Consider the following 15,212-nt stretch of genomic DNA (forward strand, 5'->3'; position numbering starts at 1 on the left):
TCCTAAGTCTTGTGCCTGTGAAAACTCTTATGTGATCATTTCTGGCTCCTCTACCGTTTTGCCTGAAGAAGGACGGTTATAGTTTGAAACCACAATATTTCGAGCTCAGAACTAAGTTCCGTAATCTCGTAGCCGCAGAATGCAACATGCATTAGCGAGATCTACTGTTGCGTGGCTGAGAATGCTGCTTTGTTGGTATCTGCTTCCATCCGACACAAAACGAATTTGACTGTGTTTCTTTCAACCCGTTGCAGGATACAACGTGTTATTTGGTTGCGTGGCTGAGAGCTCCATCGTTCCAGCCGCACTGTTTGCCAACACGAAATGAGATTCATATATTGTATATTCGTATCACATACGGAATAAAATCTTATTGCGTATTGCGAAACAGTGAAAACGATAGAACTTGAAAAAAAGGCGGAGCCACTAACAACATTGGTCTAAAATTAACATCGCGAAGCGAGATGACATTATGCTTAAAGCCCCCGTAAATAAACCAAATTAGACAAAAGATAATATGGTGTTAGTGTGGATATCTTGACGTATTTATGCGATAATTGAATGAAATTTGCAATTGCGTCAAACGGCCTTTTTCAAGGTTGTTCTTTTAATCAAATTGCAACTGTGAGCAGAATCGGTGTGTTCTGCTGAAAATGAGTATCCGTTTCAGAACATGTTTCACACCTCATTCAAAATTTTGGCAATGAAGACGGGTATTTAGAATTTTGCTGTCCTCCTGGCGCACAGATGCTATATGCAACACGCGACATATTAATGAGCTTTAGCGTGGTGAAACAACCGTTACTTCCAGCGATTCTCAACCTTTTTTTGTCCGCGTACCCCTTGGCGATATTTTCCAAATCGATTGTACCCCCTGGCTTAGAATGTTCTCGCAAAGTCGGAGAGAGAAGTGGTAGATCATGTTGTGTAGTTTAGGCTTTAATTTGAACTTTGTTTGACTGTTACAGTCGTTTTTCAAGAGGAAGTTTGAACAACAAATGAAAGATTATGAAGAAAAAATGCTTTGTCCGCCATTACTGATTTATCTTTCGCGTACCCCCTGAAGGCTTTCGCGTACCCCTAGTGGTACGCGTATCTCGGGTTGAGAACCGCTGGTTACTCAAATAAAATGGAAATCAATATCTGACAATGTTTTTAAATCTCATTGTAGACTTCCAGTAACTGGAAGGCTATGTGAAAACTAAGCAACATGTTTAAATACTCCCGTTAGTGTTTGACGTCATTTTGAACGACAATATAGCGACTTCCGGTTGAAATCAGCAGACTGGAACATGATACCTGAGGAGATGGATAGGGATGATACAGATAAATTTTACATATTATTTGTACGAGAGAGGTTCTATTTTTAAATCTGCTAAAAAATATGAAATTATATGATTTTGGTTGAAAAATTGATAACAAGTTTTAGGAAGGATTTCAATTAAAAGTTTGGTCGAGGTGAAGCGATTTGTGTTTGAGATGAGATTCATATTGCACTGCAAATGTTTGTAGGTAGGAGGGCATTTTTTCGATCAAAAGATACGATGGGTCCCGGGTAGATCCGAGCAAACTATCTCAGGATTATGGAAGATTGGAATACAAATCCTTTCATACCTTTCTTATTTCTTAGCGGCCGCACATTTTTGCATGAAAGTTACCAAAATTCTGTTTTTGGCAGTAAATGTAGGGATGACGATAAAAAAATGAATTAGCTCTAATTAGCTAGAAGTGGGGCAGTAAAAACCACGAAAAATTTAATACAGTAGATTAGACGTTATGAGTTCTTGTTCCGCGTATTTAATCACTCCTTGTGGTGTATGAATTAAGTGGAAATACCAAAGATGCAGTAGAACCGTTGAAAATGTTGAGCAATGCACAATGGTCCAGAAACCAAATTTAGGGGGAAACTTGGGTCTAGAGCTCTATAGTAACATTTTAGAGAAAAACTTTCTTCTACAAAGTTGTTACACATGATAAAGCGCTTATTGAAAAATTATCAAAAATTAGGGAGAAAAATTAGTTCTACAATGTTATAGCTCTATTTATTTTAAGTAACTTTGTAGAAAAAGTTTTTCTCTATCTTTAAAAACAAGCGATTTATATTGAAAAAATACATGTTACCCTCTAACATTTTTATTTCAAGATTCATCTCAAAACTGTCTTTGAACGACTTTTATAGCTTTTTAAGAGAAACAATTTGCAATGCTGACATCGTAAATATTTCAATTTTACTCAAAGTTATTAATATTTTTCATCAAAAAATATGCGTTTTTCATTTGTATGTCATTCTTTTTGGGGCAAACATAAAAAATATCTCTTAGTCTTATTTTGGCATACTTGACTCCTTTAAATGGAGGAATTTTTAACAATATGTTATTTTTTAAATTTGAGTAAATTCAATTTAAAAACAAGACAAAAATTTCAATAATTTTATACATTATGCATATGAAAACACCCAGATTTATTTTTTGGTATTTTTTCTCATAACTAGGAATGATAACCTTCAATTTGATCCAAAAAGATTGAAAATCGATCAACTGGTTTAAAAGTTATGATTTTTTATTTAAATTGAATACATTTAACACAGTCGTTTTTTATGGTCACCCTATTTCGAAGATGGTCACGCAAAGTGTTTCAATTGTGCTCAAAATCACAGAGATGCATCTCTGTTGAAAATAATCAAACCCGTATTGTTTCTTTGGGTTGTTAAGGGAACTAGCTCCGAAATAGGGTGACCATAAAAAACGGCTATATCCGATGTATTTTATTTAAAAAAATTCATAACTTTTGAACCAGTTGATCGATTTTCGATCTTTTTGGGTCAACAACAATATCGCACGCAACAATTTCTCCATTTTTAGAGTCAAGTATGCCTTTCAAAATGAGACCAAGAGATATTTTTTATGTTCGCCCCAAAAAGAATGACATACAAATGAAAAACGCATATTTTTTGATGAAAAATATTAATAACTTTGAGTAAAATTAAGATATTTACGATGTCAGCATTGCAAATTGTATCTCTTAAAAAGCTCTAAAAGTCGTTAAAAGACAGTTTTGAGATGAATCTTGAAATAAAAAAGTTAGAGCGTAAAATGTGTTTTTTCAATATAAATCGGTTGTTTTCAAAGATAGAGAAAAACTTTTTTTACAAAGTTACTTAAAATTAATGGAGCTATAACATTGTAGAACAGACTTTTCTTCTATTTACAAAGATAAAAGTTAGATACTTGAACGCATCGAAAATGTTGGTCACCCTAATTTTTGATAATTTTTCAATAAGCATATGTAACAACTTTGTAGAAGAAAGTTTTTCTCTAGAATGTTTCTATAGAGCTCTAGACCCAAATTTCCCCCTAAATTTAGTTTCTGGACCATTGTGCAATGGGTAGATGCAAAAACGCGAAAGAGGTATTAGCTAGTATTTAAGTATTAATTTTGTCTACTTGATTGAATTGAAGCCCGAATGTCAACATTTCAAAAAGTAAAAGTTTGGCCCAAATGATAGCGCCCTGTCGGTCAGATCATTGCCTAACTTTCACCCCAATCCGTCAGATCTAGGAAGTCGTTAGCATATTTCCCGAATCGACCTTAAATTATTGTGACCAATAAATTCCCACGGTCAAACACAGTCGAATACCAGTTTCGGTCAAAGCTTCTGTTTCCTCGCCGTTCCCATCTCTGCCACCCACCCCACACCCCATGAGACCGGAATAGTTCATCGGACGCCGGCGAGAAGGAATTCGGTAAAAGGATTAGATCCTAATAACTCCCAATAAAATAAACTTTGACAGTCGGATTTACGGTCACGTACTCTCTTGATTCGCCGATTTGTCCGCCCTCGCGACAACAGGAAGCACGACCACGCTGGCGGCACCAGGCATGAATATAATCATGGCCAAAACGAGGTTTATTTATATGTCGAGCCTCACGCAGCCCAAGTATAAGTACCTCTCGTTTAGCTTCTTTCTGTTGGGGACGGGATTTCCTCCCTCGAATCTTATTCCATGCAAATAAAATTATTGCTACACTTACATTATTCCAATCATGGAAATCGCAGCTTAACGTTGTGTTTTTTTCCTGTGTCTTACCCCGAAGGCAATGGATTTTCTTTGTCCGAACGAAAGTTATTTCGATTTTCGGAGATTTCCACAATGCCATGCGTCCGTCCGTTTGTTCGGTTCGATTGAAAACGATTATTTTTTTGCATTTCTCCGTCGCCATTTGGTTTGTTATTTATAGCGCATGGACCTTTTCTTTTTCTCCCCGGTGAAAACACGCTTTCCTCAGTCTAGGTCCGATGCTTATTATACGCTTGACTGGTTTTGGTTTTCTTCGATTTGGCCGGAATGTGCAGGGTTGACCGCACTTAGGAAGCACGATTTGTCAGCCTCCTTCTCGCTAACGGACGCTTTGGCTAATGGGTACTAAGTTTTTACGGTTATTTTACACATTTGTCCGAGGCGGTTGCGTAGTCCAGCCAGTAGTGCTAGTAGTCCGCCCTCGTCTTCGAAAATCCACTAAACGTTGTAAATGACGATGAAAATGTGGCTAGTAACGCGCACGCGGCAGGATTATTTTCGGATGGTGGTACCAGTGGTAAGTTTTGTTCTTCTTTTGGTTCAAACTGGTTATTTTTTTTCAGTCTTTCGCATTGTACCCAATTTTGTGAGAACATCTTTTCTAATCATTTACGTTATGATTGTATGCAATAACAGTGAAAAATGCGAGAAACCATAATTGTATTACCAACAATAAAAAAACATGACAAACACATAAATTTGATAGATGACGAAAATACGTTTCAATTTGCCCATTTCTATATAACTTCCTGTTGGCCACTTCGTTAGAGTGGAATCAGTTTAGCTTAACCGTTCTAACCTTTCCTGTCGAAATAGCCCACGATAAATAATCTTCATCATTCTTCTGTTTTATTGCAGCTTATGTTGGCCGCACTTAAGTAATAGGACAGGCCTCCCGAATGGAAGCGAAAGTAGAAGTTCATAGTTGGACGAACAATTCCAGCAGGGATCGAAGTGTGAAAAAACTCATCAATTCAAGCGCACAACCAACACCATTTTTATACGACTCCTATTCGGAGAAGTGAAGTAACCGGATAAACTTAGCTGAAAAGAGTTCTAGGAAGCAAAAAAAAACAAAAATAATGTGTCAATAAAGTGAGAAAGGCCTTTCGACTGCCTCCTACGAACAAAGGAGGCTCCTACGAAAGGAAATCGAAGTTACACGCCTACTAAGCACTCACTTTTACAGAAGCAGCAGAAGGTAGGCCGTGGGTCTCCGCTACCCACCTGCGAGTGTGTTTTTGGTTTATTTTTCTGGTGGGAGTTCTCGATACGTGTTTCGAATCATAAGATGGTGATCAACGGAACCGGCCGGACAACAGCGGTCGTACATTGCCGCAGTCGTTGCTGCGTGCGACGACCGGTCCTGGCAGCGGTAATGACGGTGCTAAATCCAGCTTCTACCGGAGCGGCGCTACTGGTCTGGCTTGTCGTGCTGACTGCGTTCGTGGACGGTAAGTGGATGGGAAGCGTTGGTTTCCCCAATATTTTTTTGTTATTTTTCTGGGAAGTGTCGACTGTATGAATTCGCACGAGCGCGTGTGTTTGTCGACAAATCTCACGTTTTTTTCAGCAGGTATTGGAGTAACCGAATCGTGCAGGACCTTTCTAGCACATATCAACATGTGTTTCTCCATTTTCTCGGGTATTTTGTTCGTTGATCCTATTTAAGCTCCGGCTGTCCTTGTGAAAGTCTAGCTTTTAAAATGAGATGACATTACTGGAAAATCGCCGGAGGATCAGAAGATGGATTTGTTGATTTATGATTTAGAGGAGAAAAACTTTCGTCATTTTGAGAAAAGTTGTATGGAATCGTTTTCTTTTTAATTTTTTGTGTGATTTGTTATTTATAATTGGACGACGTGGAAAAAAAATAATGCTGGTATATCTTCAAACATACTCTCATTTGAATGACTTTTGTTTGTCGTGTGTTCAGCTGGCTGCATCCTGTGGTTTACAGTCAAGTTTCAAAGCAACTGTGAAGAAAAGAAAACGTTACACGTGTTTATCTAAAGAAATGGGAAGACTTCTCCGCTGAAAAACATTGTGCCTCTGTCGAGAAATAATGTTCTGTTCTTTGTCATCATTGAGAAAGTCGGCAAAAGGAGATAAAATTAATTTTCTGCTAGAATAAGACCTACGTGAAACTTAATGATAAGACCTCACCTCCCAATTTTATACTGTTTGCGAAAAGGAAAGAAGGATGGCGACAAAGCAAACACATCAATTTTTGCTGGAAAGTTTGGCAAAAAGGTTATGGTTTGTAGGCAATTTGCTCCTGCAATTTCTTTTTAAGTCGCTCATCGTGCCAGAATCAATGAATGTAGATGTCTACGTGAAGTAGTGCATGAAAATGTTTTTTTGCCGCCTCATTGAGCGATTTTTGGGCTCTAGTGAAGACGTGTCTCCGTAGATACGTGAAGCCGGCTGACACGATAGTCTCAGCCCTCGCAGGCAGAAATTCGAGAAGCTCATCTGTTGAGCGTTGAGTTTATCAAAGTAATGAGAGAAATTAAATTATCATTAACAATCCGAAATTTATACAATTTATCAAGGTACCACACACCAAAAATTTTCTTCATAGTTCAGCAAAGTATATTATTGGAAGCATATCAACAAACTAGTCGTTTCACAGCTTTTTTTTTTTTCAAAATGTTACTATACACTGTTTTTTTTGCTAGAAACTAGCAATATTTCGCAGGATTTTGCCGAGCTGTAAGACCAACAGTTCCTCCAGCTTTCTATACACCATAGAAAAATTTCATCAAACTGACAGCACTTAACTGTAACTTCAGCAAACTAAAATTCATTTGGCGAATAATCAGCAATTAAATTCTGCTGTTCATTCAACAAAGCAAGATGAGCAAGAGTACATTTTGAGGGATAACCAGTTAGTGTAAGTGAACCATGTTTACCTCAAGCACCACCTTTTACCCAGCCACAGAATCATAACCGAATTATTGTTAAAAGATGTATATTTAAGATATCTGCTTTTACGTTAACCCAGCCCAACAATAATTTACCTATGGTCCTGTACCTATCACCTCTCAGTAACTTAGCTATGATCCTCTATGAGCTTCGCAGTGCTTTGGAGAATTTAACTAATGATAGCTTTATGTATTCAGCAAATAGTTTTACTGTATTGTGTATTCAGCAAATAGTTTTACTGTATTTCCGAAAATCATTGAATCGATTGAACTAATCAATTCAATATTGTTTTATATTAAGAATAAAATAACTGCATGAAATTCAGTGAACTGCGAAACTGAATTACAGTAACATTTTGAAAAAAAAAAAATGCTGTGAATCAGCAAACAAGTCGCTTCCTGATATGCTTTCAGCAAAGTATCTGCTGAATCATGAAAAGACATTTTGGTGTGTGATTCAATTCTACAATTTAATGGATTTCGTTCAGTAAACCAGTATTCAGTGAATCATGATAATACGGCAAAATTATATGCTGAACACAAAACAGTGAATGAATGTATGCTGGAAATAAATTGATATGTCAAAAATTCTCACGTCAAACTGTCATTAGTAAAACGCGCCAAACAGCTGTAAAGCTTATACGAGATCATGGCTAAGTTACTGATTGCTGATATGGAACCATAGCAGGGTTACTGCTGGGATAGATGAACATCAAAGTTGATGTTGCGCACTTTGCAGTAAACCAAAGATAACCTGAACAAGATACCTAACTTCCATATTTTTCATACGTTTTGAACACGACCGATTTCCGACGGTTAGTGCTGCTATCTGATGACTTAAATTCTCATAAAATTGTCACTATGAGCAAAACCGATGCATCGTGCATAGTCCGTCATCGATCGTTGAGCTGTTCAAGATTGTAAATGAAAAAGGTGTAGCAGCTCGACGCTTAAGATAACATGCAGATTAATGATATTGTCATCGTTTGCGCCTAATGCTATTGCCATATTTTTTGCATATCAAAGCACGAAAAGAAAAGTGTGAAATTGACTGTCAGAGTGGGGGTTTATATTGAAGAGTTATATTTATTTTCAGGTCCCATTCTACCAAAACTTAAGGTTTGATATGTTGCAAGCCAGGTTTCAGAACCATTGGTTCACCGGGGCACCCGATTTTTGCTTTATATTAACCTCGGCAAGAGTGAAAAGCATGACTGTAGAGCGTGCTCATAGCGGTAATCAGGAATTTCTGATGGTACGCTTAATTTTGAATGATGCTCCGATAATTCTTGATTCTTCCGGAGAGCTAAACATTCGTACACATTATTATCATTTTTCGGATGGCAGCACCGTACAGTCGTCCACATGGATACTGAAAAAAATGTTTCACCTTTCAGCAGTCATGTCTTGGCCTTGTCGTCAGTTGATTTTGACGTTAGGTATACATCATATTAACAGTGTATAAATTAGTTCGACTTTTGCTCACGCGTAGCGACAATCATGTCCGATGAATTCTGTAAGAGTCAGGTATCTTGTTCTAGTCATCTTTGAGTAAACTGTACTCTGCAGTTCAGAAATGCGACCACTCACAATTGCGATAAAAATGCAAGCTGTCAAAAAATTAGTGAGATATGGTTGTTCCTCGTAGGAACGAAATATTTTTGATCAAATCTCATATAGAGCGAAAACCGAAAAAGGATAATCGGATTCAGGTTATTTTATCGGATTTATTTTTGGATGACAAAAAATGTGTTGTTGAACCGTGAATTACGATTGAAACTAGACCTGTGCGCCGACCATATCATCGGCGGCGGCGGTGTAGAAAACATTTTACCTCGGCGGCGACCGGCGCGCTGGCGTGACGCCGTTGGATTGTATCGGCGGCGGCGGCGGCGGCGTGTATCGGCGTGATGGCATATGGATGTTAGGCATAGTATGCTAGGCATACAGACGCGAGGCTTAATGGATGTGAGGCATAATGGATACGAGGCATACTGCCATAAGGCATAACGGATGCGAGGCCGAATGGACGTGAGGCCGAATGGACGCAAGGCCGAATGGACGCGAGGCTGAATACGATATTGTATGATCGCATGAGATCCACTCATCATGACTATGTGTTCCAGATTTGCAACATACGTTCCGCAGCAGAGTCTATTGAAAAATATGTTGCACCCTTGATGATTGACAAAAAGCGTCATTCAATGAATTCTATATTTAACTCAGATATTTTTTTCTCTACGTATGTAGTTTAAGCGAAAATATATTCCTAAAGAGTTTAGGTTGGGTATAATATTTTTTCAAATCATGCGGCGCAGACGCATAATCGAGGGCAAGGATACGTGGCGGCACTAAGCTGCCGTGGTTTCCACAGTCCGTGCCGGCCGCCGACCCGCCGTCGGAAGCGGCTGCCTTTTGCACACAAACGACTGATGGTCCACTCAAACAGAGTTTCTCTCCCTTAGTTAAGTCCGAACGAGCGGTAGCGAGTAAGGACATCATTCGCTCGAACAGCGAGTAGGCCGAAGGCCGCGAGTGTATTGCTTTCTAAATGACACCCCAAAGCGAAATACATGTTATTAAAAGACGGCTGTGATGATTACGATAATACCGTATTCCGCCTCACTTCCCATCGGCCTTGTGTCTATTCGGCCTTGCGTCCATTCGGCCTAGCGTCCCTTCGGCTTCGCGTCCATTCGCCCTCGCGTCCATTCGGCCTCGCGTCCATATGCCTCGTGCCCGTATGCCTGCCATCCATTATGCCTAGCGTTCTATGCCTTGCGTCCGTATGCTTTCTGTCTGTATGCTTAACGGGTTGTTATCTTTTACGAATGTTCCCTAAGTGTACATTATTTTAATTTGTGGTAATTTGATACAATATTTGACATTAAATATTTAGACTTTAGTCTTTTTTATCGAAAGATATAAAAAATTTCGAAGTCATTATCAATAATTTGCACGGGGCCAGGTTGCTTCGAGAATATTGTTTCAGTCATTATAACATAAGTTTATATGTTTATTTTAATTTTTAATTTTTATGTAAACGTATGAGCAATCCGGGAATGTTAAAAAAATAAGAAAAAATGATTAGTGGTTTTTCATCTATTTTTTGGTAAATATTTTAGCTTTCTCTAGAAAATGAGGTTTTTTTTAGATCAATATGTGAGGATTCCTTGAAAATCGACTACGTTTTTGCTGAATCCTCCTTACTTTGTTGCTTGAACGTTAAGGCATCGAAAAAAGAAGAATGGATCGCCTTCGACCCATCATATTTAAGGGTGATTTTCATAGTAATGACATCACATACATGTGATTTTGTTGCTTTTTTCAACACTATTTCGAGCAAACAAAAATTTTCCAGATGGTAATGAAGAATCTGTGGAGTTTAACGAAGATTTCTATTTGAATCCAACTTCGCTCAGAGATCTGGAGAGTGATAGACGTGTTTTCAGAGCTGTGCTGGATTAACAATTCTATTGTGAACTTGAGTTTTGTTTCAAGTGTATTGTGCTGTGCACAATAGTGTACTGTATCGTCTAATAAAGAAACTGATGGAAAAGAGCAATGGCTAACAACGGTTTTCGTGCAAGCACCATGCGAATGTACTTTGGTCAGGAGCGGGTTGCTCCAAGGGACAAGGAGGTTTTCAACTTTTTCCGTAAACATGAAATTACAAGTGACATGCTCTTGTCGATGTACAAGGAGGGAAAGGAATTCTCGGTTTTCGCCAAGTTCCGAGATGAGAAGGTGCTTATGGAGACGGTAAAGAGATTACCGGATACTATAGACTTTGAGTACGAGAACGGAAACAAGGCGGCCATTGCTATTTCGGTAGCAGGGAAGCAGTTTAAGTATGTTAGAATCTTTGGTCTAACGCCGGAGGTAGAAGATAAGGACATTGCGAAGGAGTTGCAGAAATTCAGAATCATCCATCACATGGTTCGGGAGAAGTACGGCACGGAGACTGGATACCCCATTTGTTCTGGTGTTCGGGGGATACACATGGAGATTCTACGCGACATTCCTGCTAGTATGCATATTGGCCATATGCAAGCTAGAATTTACTATCAGGGTCTACCGGTGAAGTGTTTCATTTGTGAATCAACGGGGCATCTCAAAGCAAATTGCCCCAATCGTTTATCAGTGAACAATCGACTGAAAATTGCTATTGGTAGTGGTGCTCACAACGGCCTCACCGATGGCGCTGCTGTTGATACTGTTGGTAAAAACGCGGTTGGTGGAGAAGCTGATAACGACAATGCTGGTGATCATGATACTGATCGTGTTGAGGTTGCAGGTGGTATTGATGGCTTTCCTGGTGCCGTTACCACTAACAGTGAGGGTAATAGTGGACAAGCAGGGGGTATGAGTTACAAAGACACTCTCCTGGGAGTAGCCGCAAAATTCGGTGGCGCGAAAGAGTTATTGCCGGCCTCCAGTGGAATGGTGGTACTCACCAAGAAGAGTTCTTCGGCACCGTTAACAAATGATGTCGATACTATGGACAAAGGAAATCATGAACAAGGAGGAAGTGATATGGAGAGTGAATTTAAGGTTATAAATAGGAAACGTGGTCGTAAATTGAATTCTGAAGGACAAAAAGGGACGGACTCTGAACTCTCAAGTTCAGAACCGGATCACAATAACAGTGATGAAGCTACTACAGTACCCGTCACTCTCGATATCAGCGAACTACAGATTATAAGGACAAGATCAAAGAGTAAACAACTGAAACCTAGCTCAGGTGAGACTTAACATGCATTGATTTCGTCAATTCTGATTAAAATGGACTTCGTGTTATCGATTGGTACAGTTAACTTGAACAGTTCAAATTCAGATTTGAACAAAAGTTTATTGAAATGTTTTGTTAGAGATCACTCTTTAGATGTAGTTTTTCTGCAGGAGGTTATTTTTGATAATTTTCAGATCATCAATACACATGTGGCAATTCTTAATAGGAATCATAATGAACTAGGCACGGCCATGCTGGTCCGAAAAGGACTAGAATATAAAGATGTTCTTTTCCAACCTAACGGAAGAATACTGTCTGCAACCATTGCTAATGTTAACTTTATTAATATGCATTCTCTGGAACAAATAGAAAAAAAGAACGAGATGAAATGTTTAAAACAGATCTTACTGTGCATTTAAACAAGGGATCTACCACAACAACTATACTGGGTGGTGATTTTAATTGTATTTTGGAGGCTGGTGACTCTAAAAATTCAAACAAAAATTATTCGTCTGGCTTGAGAGGTGTTATTGATTCTCTAAAATTTAAAGACATAATGCTTTACAAGAAATGTAACGAGTACACTTTTATTCGCGCAGACTCAGCATCACGGATAGATCGTTTCTATGTACCATCAGCCATGGTTGATTATGTAACTCAGTCACAAACAGTAACTGTAGCTTTTTCTGATCATAGGTCAGTTATAATTAAAATCAAGGTTAAAAAAACTGATTTAGCCATTCATGGTAGGGGATACTGGAAAATCAATTCTTCAATCATTGGTAACGATGATGTGCATAGTAAATTTGTATCTGAATATCAGATTCTTAAGAATAGGCATATTTATTCTACGGATCGTAATTCCTGGTGGAATTTCGTTTTTAAACGGAAATGCAGAAGCTTTTATAAAAATGAGAGTTGGAATTTAAATAAAAAACTTTTCCAAGGTAAACAAGCGTTGCATACATAAAAGGCAAATTTGACAGGTAGGCTTTTGTTAGGAGACGACGTGTATAATGAGTTACAGATTACAAAATCACGAATTACGGAAATGGAAATGGAACGACTATCTCAAAGTGTTTCTAGGCTTGGGCCGCAAACAATGGCATATAATGAAACAATCAGTGTTTTTCAAATTGCTGCGCAGTTGAAAAGATCAAGCGCATTCATCCGCTTGAAAGATAATAACAACATTATCACCTCTGAGCCTCAAAGATTAGGGGAAATAATTTTCACTCACTTTTCGAACCAATTCAAAGAACCTTATCGCAATGAAATAAGAAATATCGACACTCTAGACGCTGTGAATACAATGTTAGATGCAAACGATCAAGCTCTGCTAATGGAACCCATATCAACAGACGAAATATATAAATCTTTAAAATCATGTTCAGCTAAAAAATCTCCTGGCCCCGATGGATTAACGTACGAATTTTACCTTAAAAACTTTGATGTGGTTAAGTTTGACCTGGCTTACATTTATAATTCTTACTTGATAGATGGAAATTTACCACCGAAAGAGTTTACTTCAGGTATAACAACACTTGTGCCAAAGAAAGGTGATCACCTAGGCTTGAATAATTATAGACCGATAAGTTTACTCAACACCGATTATAAAATTTTCACTAAGATAATTGCAAATAGAGTTATGACGATGTTAGATAAAATCATTGGTCCTGGTCAGGTGGCATGCATGAAAAATAAGTCATGTACTGAAAATCTTAAGAACATACGCCGTCTAGTAACCAGATCCCAAGAGAACAAAAGAGTTAAAGGATTTCTAGTAAGTCTTGACCTCATGAAAGCTTTTGACAGTGTCAATCACGGTTTCCTTTGGAAAATTCTTTTGAAATACGGTTTCCCCGAAAAACTTGTGACATGTTTGAAAAATTTGTATTCTTCTGCCACTTCTAGCGTACTTTATAATGGTTTCCTGACTAAAGAATTTCAAATTAAAACATCGGTCCGGCAGGGTTGTCCGCTGAGCATGGTGCTGTTTGTCATTTACATCGAACCATTGATAAGTAAATTACAAAGTAGTATCACAGGCATTCTTGTTTATGATAGGTTCCTCGCTGTTACTGCATATGCTGATGATCTAACCATCTTCGTCAGAGATGAAAAAGAGTTTGATCTGATGCTTCAAATAATTCACTCGTACAGCTTATGTTCATTGATTAGATTAAACTTGGACAAATCATCATTCCTAAGAATTAACTCATGCAGAGGAGGACCGTTCTTAGTGAAGGAAGTATCAGAGCAAAAGATTTTAGGACTACACGTTGCAAACAAGTGGACAGATATGGCTAAAATTACATATAGTAATATAATTGGTAATATACAATTTCAGTTGTCGAAGAACAGAATACGGAATATGTATTTAAATACATTCATTCTTTCGAAGCTCTGGTATATAGCGCAAGTAATTCCACCGAGTAATCTGCAATTAGGAAAAATGAAAGCTGCAATTGGCAAGTTTCTTTGGGGTAATAGTGTTTTCAAAGTTGATCGAAATCAGTTGCATTTGAGATGTGAAGATGGTGGCATTGGACTGGTTGATGTAGAAAGCAAATGCAAAGCTCTGTTCATGAAAAATATCCTTTATGACCAGTCAGGAAACAACAATGCAAATGAAGAATACCTGTTAAAGTTAAATCATTTGAGCCATCTATCCCGAAATGGTAAAGAATGGATCATAGAAGCTAAATTTTTGAAGCAGAATATCGATTTGAAGTCTGTTATGTTGATGTATTGGTATTTTATTGACAGCAAGTGTGTGGTTCCTAAGGTTGAAATTAATTTTCCCCTTGTGCAGTGGGAAAACCTTTGGGAGAATATCAAATCCTGCTTTTTGTTGATGGAGGACAAGTCACGATTGTATTTTTTCGTGAACGATTTGATACCAAATAAAGAAAAGTTATTAAGCTACGGCATTGGTCGTCTTCAAAGTTCCAATTGTGACATATGTTCATTACCAGATGACAACAAGCATCGCATTATAGCATGTAAAAATGCACATCAAGGCTGGGCATGGGTCAATGAAGTGCTACGTAAGCATTTAAAACTAAAGTTTTCGAATGCAGAGAGTATTCTTTCGTGGAAAGTAAACCCAAAAAACCAACGACAGAAAGCTGCCTTATGGATAGTGTGCAGGGCCATTAGTTACAATTTGTTTAGAGAAGGTGATCTATTTAATTTTAAAAAACAGGTGAGAGAAATGCGATGGAACAACAGACATGTATTTAGAAGACATTTTGGTAAATATTGTAATTTTAACTAGATTTGTAAAAAATGTAACCAAGAAATGCAGAAATAAATACTATTTATATTAAAAAAAAAAATGAAAAGAGTATCTCATTTTTTCAGTTTTTCTATGGGTAACCTAACAAAATATATGAAAGTTGAAAACGACCCTCTAACGTAAGATCTATCGAATTTTCCCAAAGTCGGTCTACGGTTAATCAAAATGAACTC

General features: G+C 37.9%; 1 protein-coding gene across 1 annotated transcript in view; it reads left to right on the forward strand.

The window, feature by feature from the left end:
- LOC129729881 (lachesin-like) overlaps nt 1–15,212 on the forward strand; it is a 142,190-nt gene that overhangs the window by 38,492 nt on the left and 88,486 nt on the right. The window contains exon 2 of the mRNA XM_055688751.1: nt 4,938–5,533. Within this exon, the coding sequence (XP_055544726.1) occupies nt 5,371–5,533 (163 nt within the window). The 5' untranslated portion in view covers nt 4,938–5,370. The remainder of the gene's footprint in view (nt 1–4,937; nt 5,534–15,212) is intronic.

This window comes from Wyeomyia smithii, chromosome 3 (assembly GCF_029784165.1).
Source record: "Wyeomyia smithii strain HCP4-BCI-WySm-NY-G18 chromosome 3, ASM2978416v1, whole genome shotgun sequence".
In the NCBI taxonomy this organism is placed as follows: domain Eukaryota; kingdom Metazoa; phylum Arthropoda; class Insecta; order Diptera; family Culicidae; genus Wyeomyia; species Wyeomyia smithii.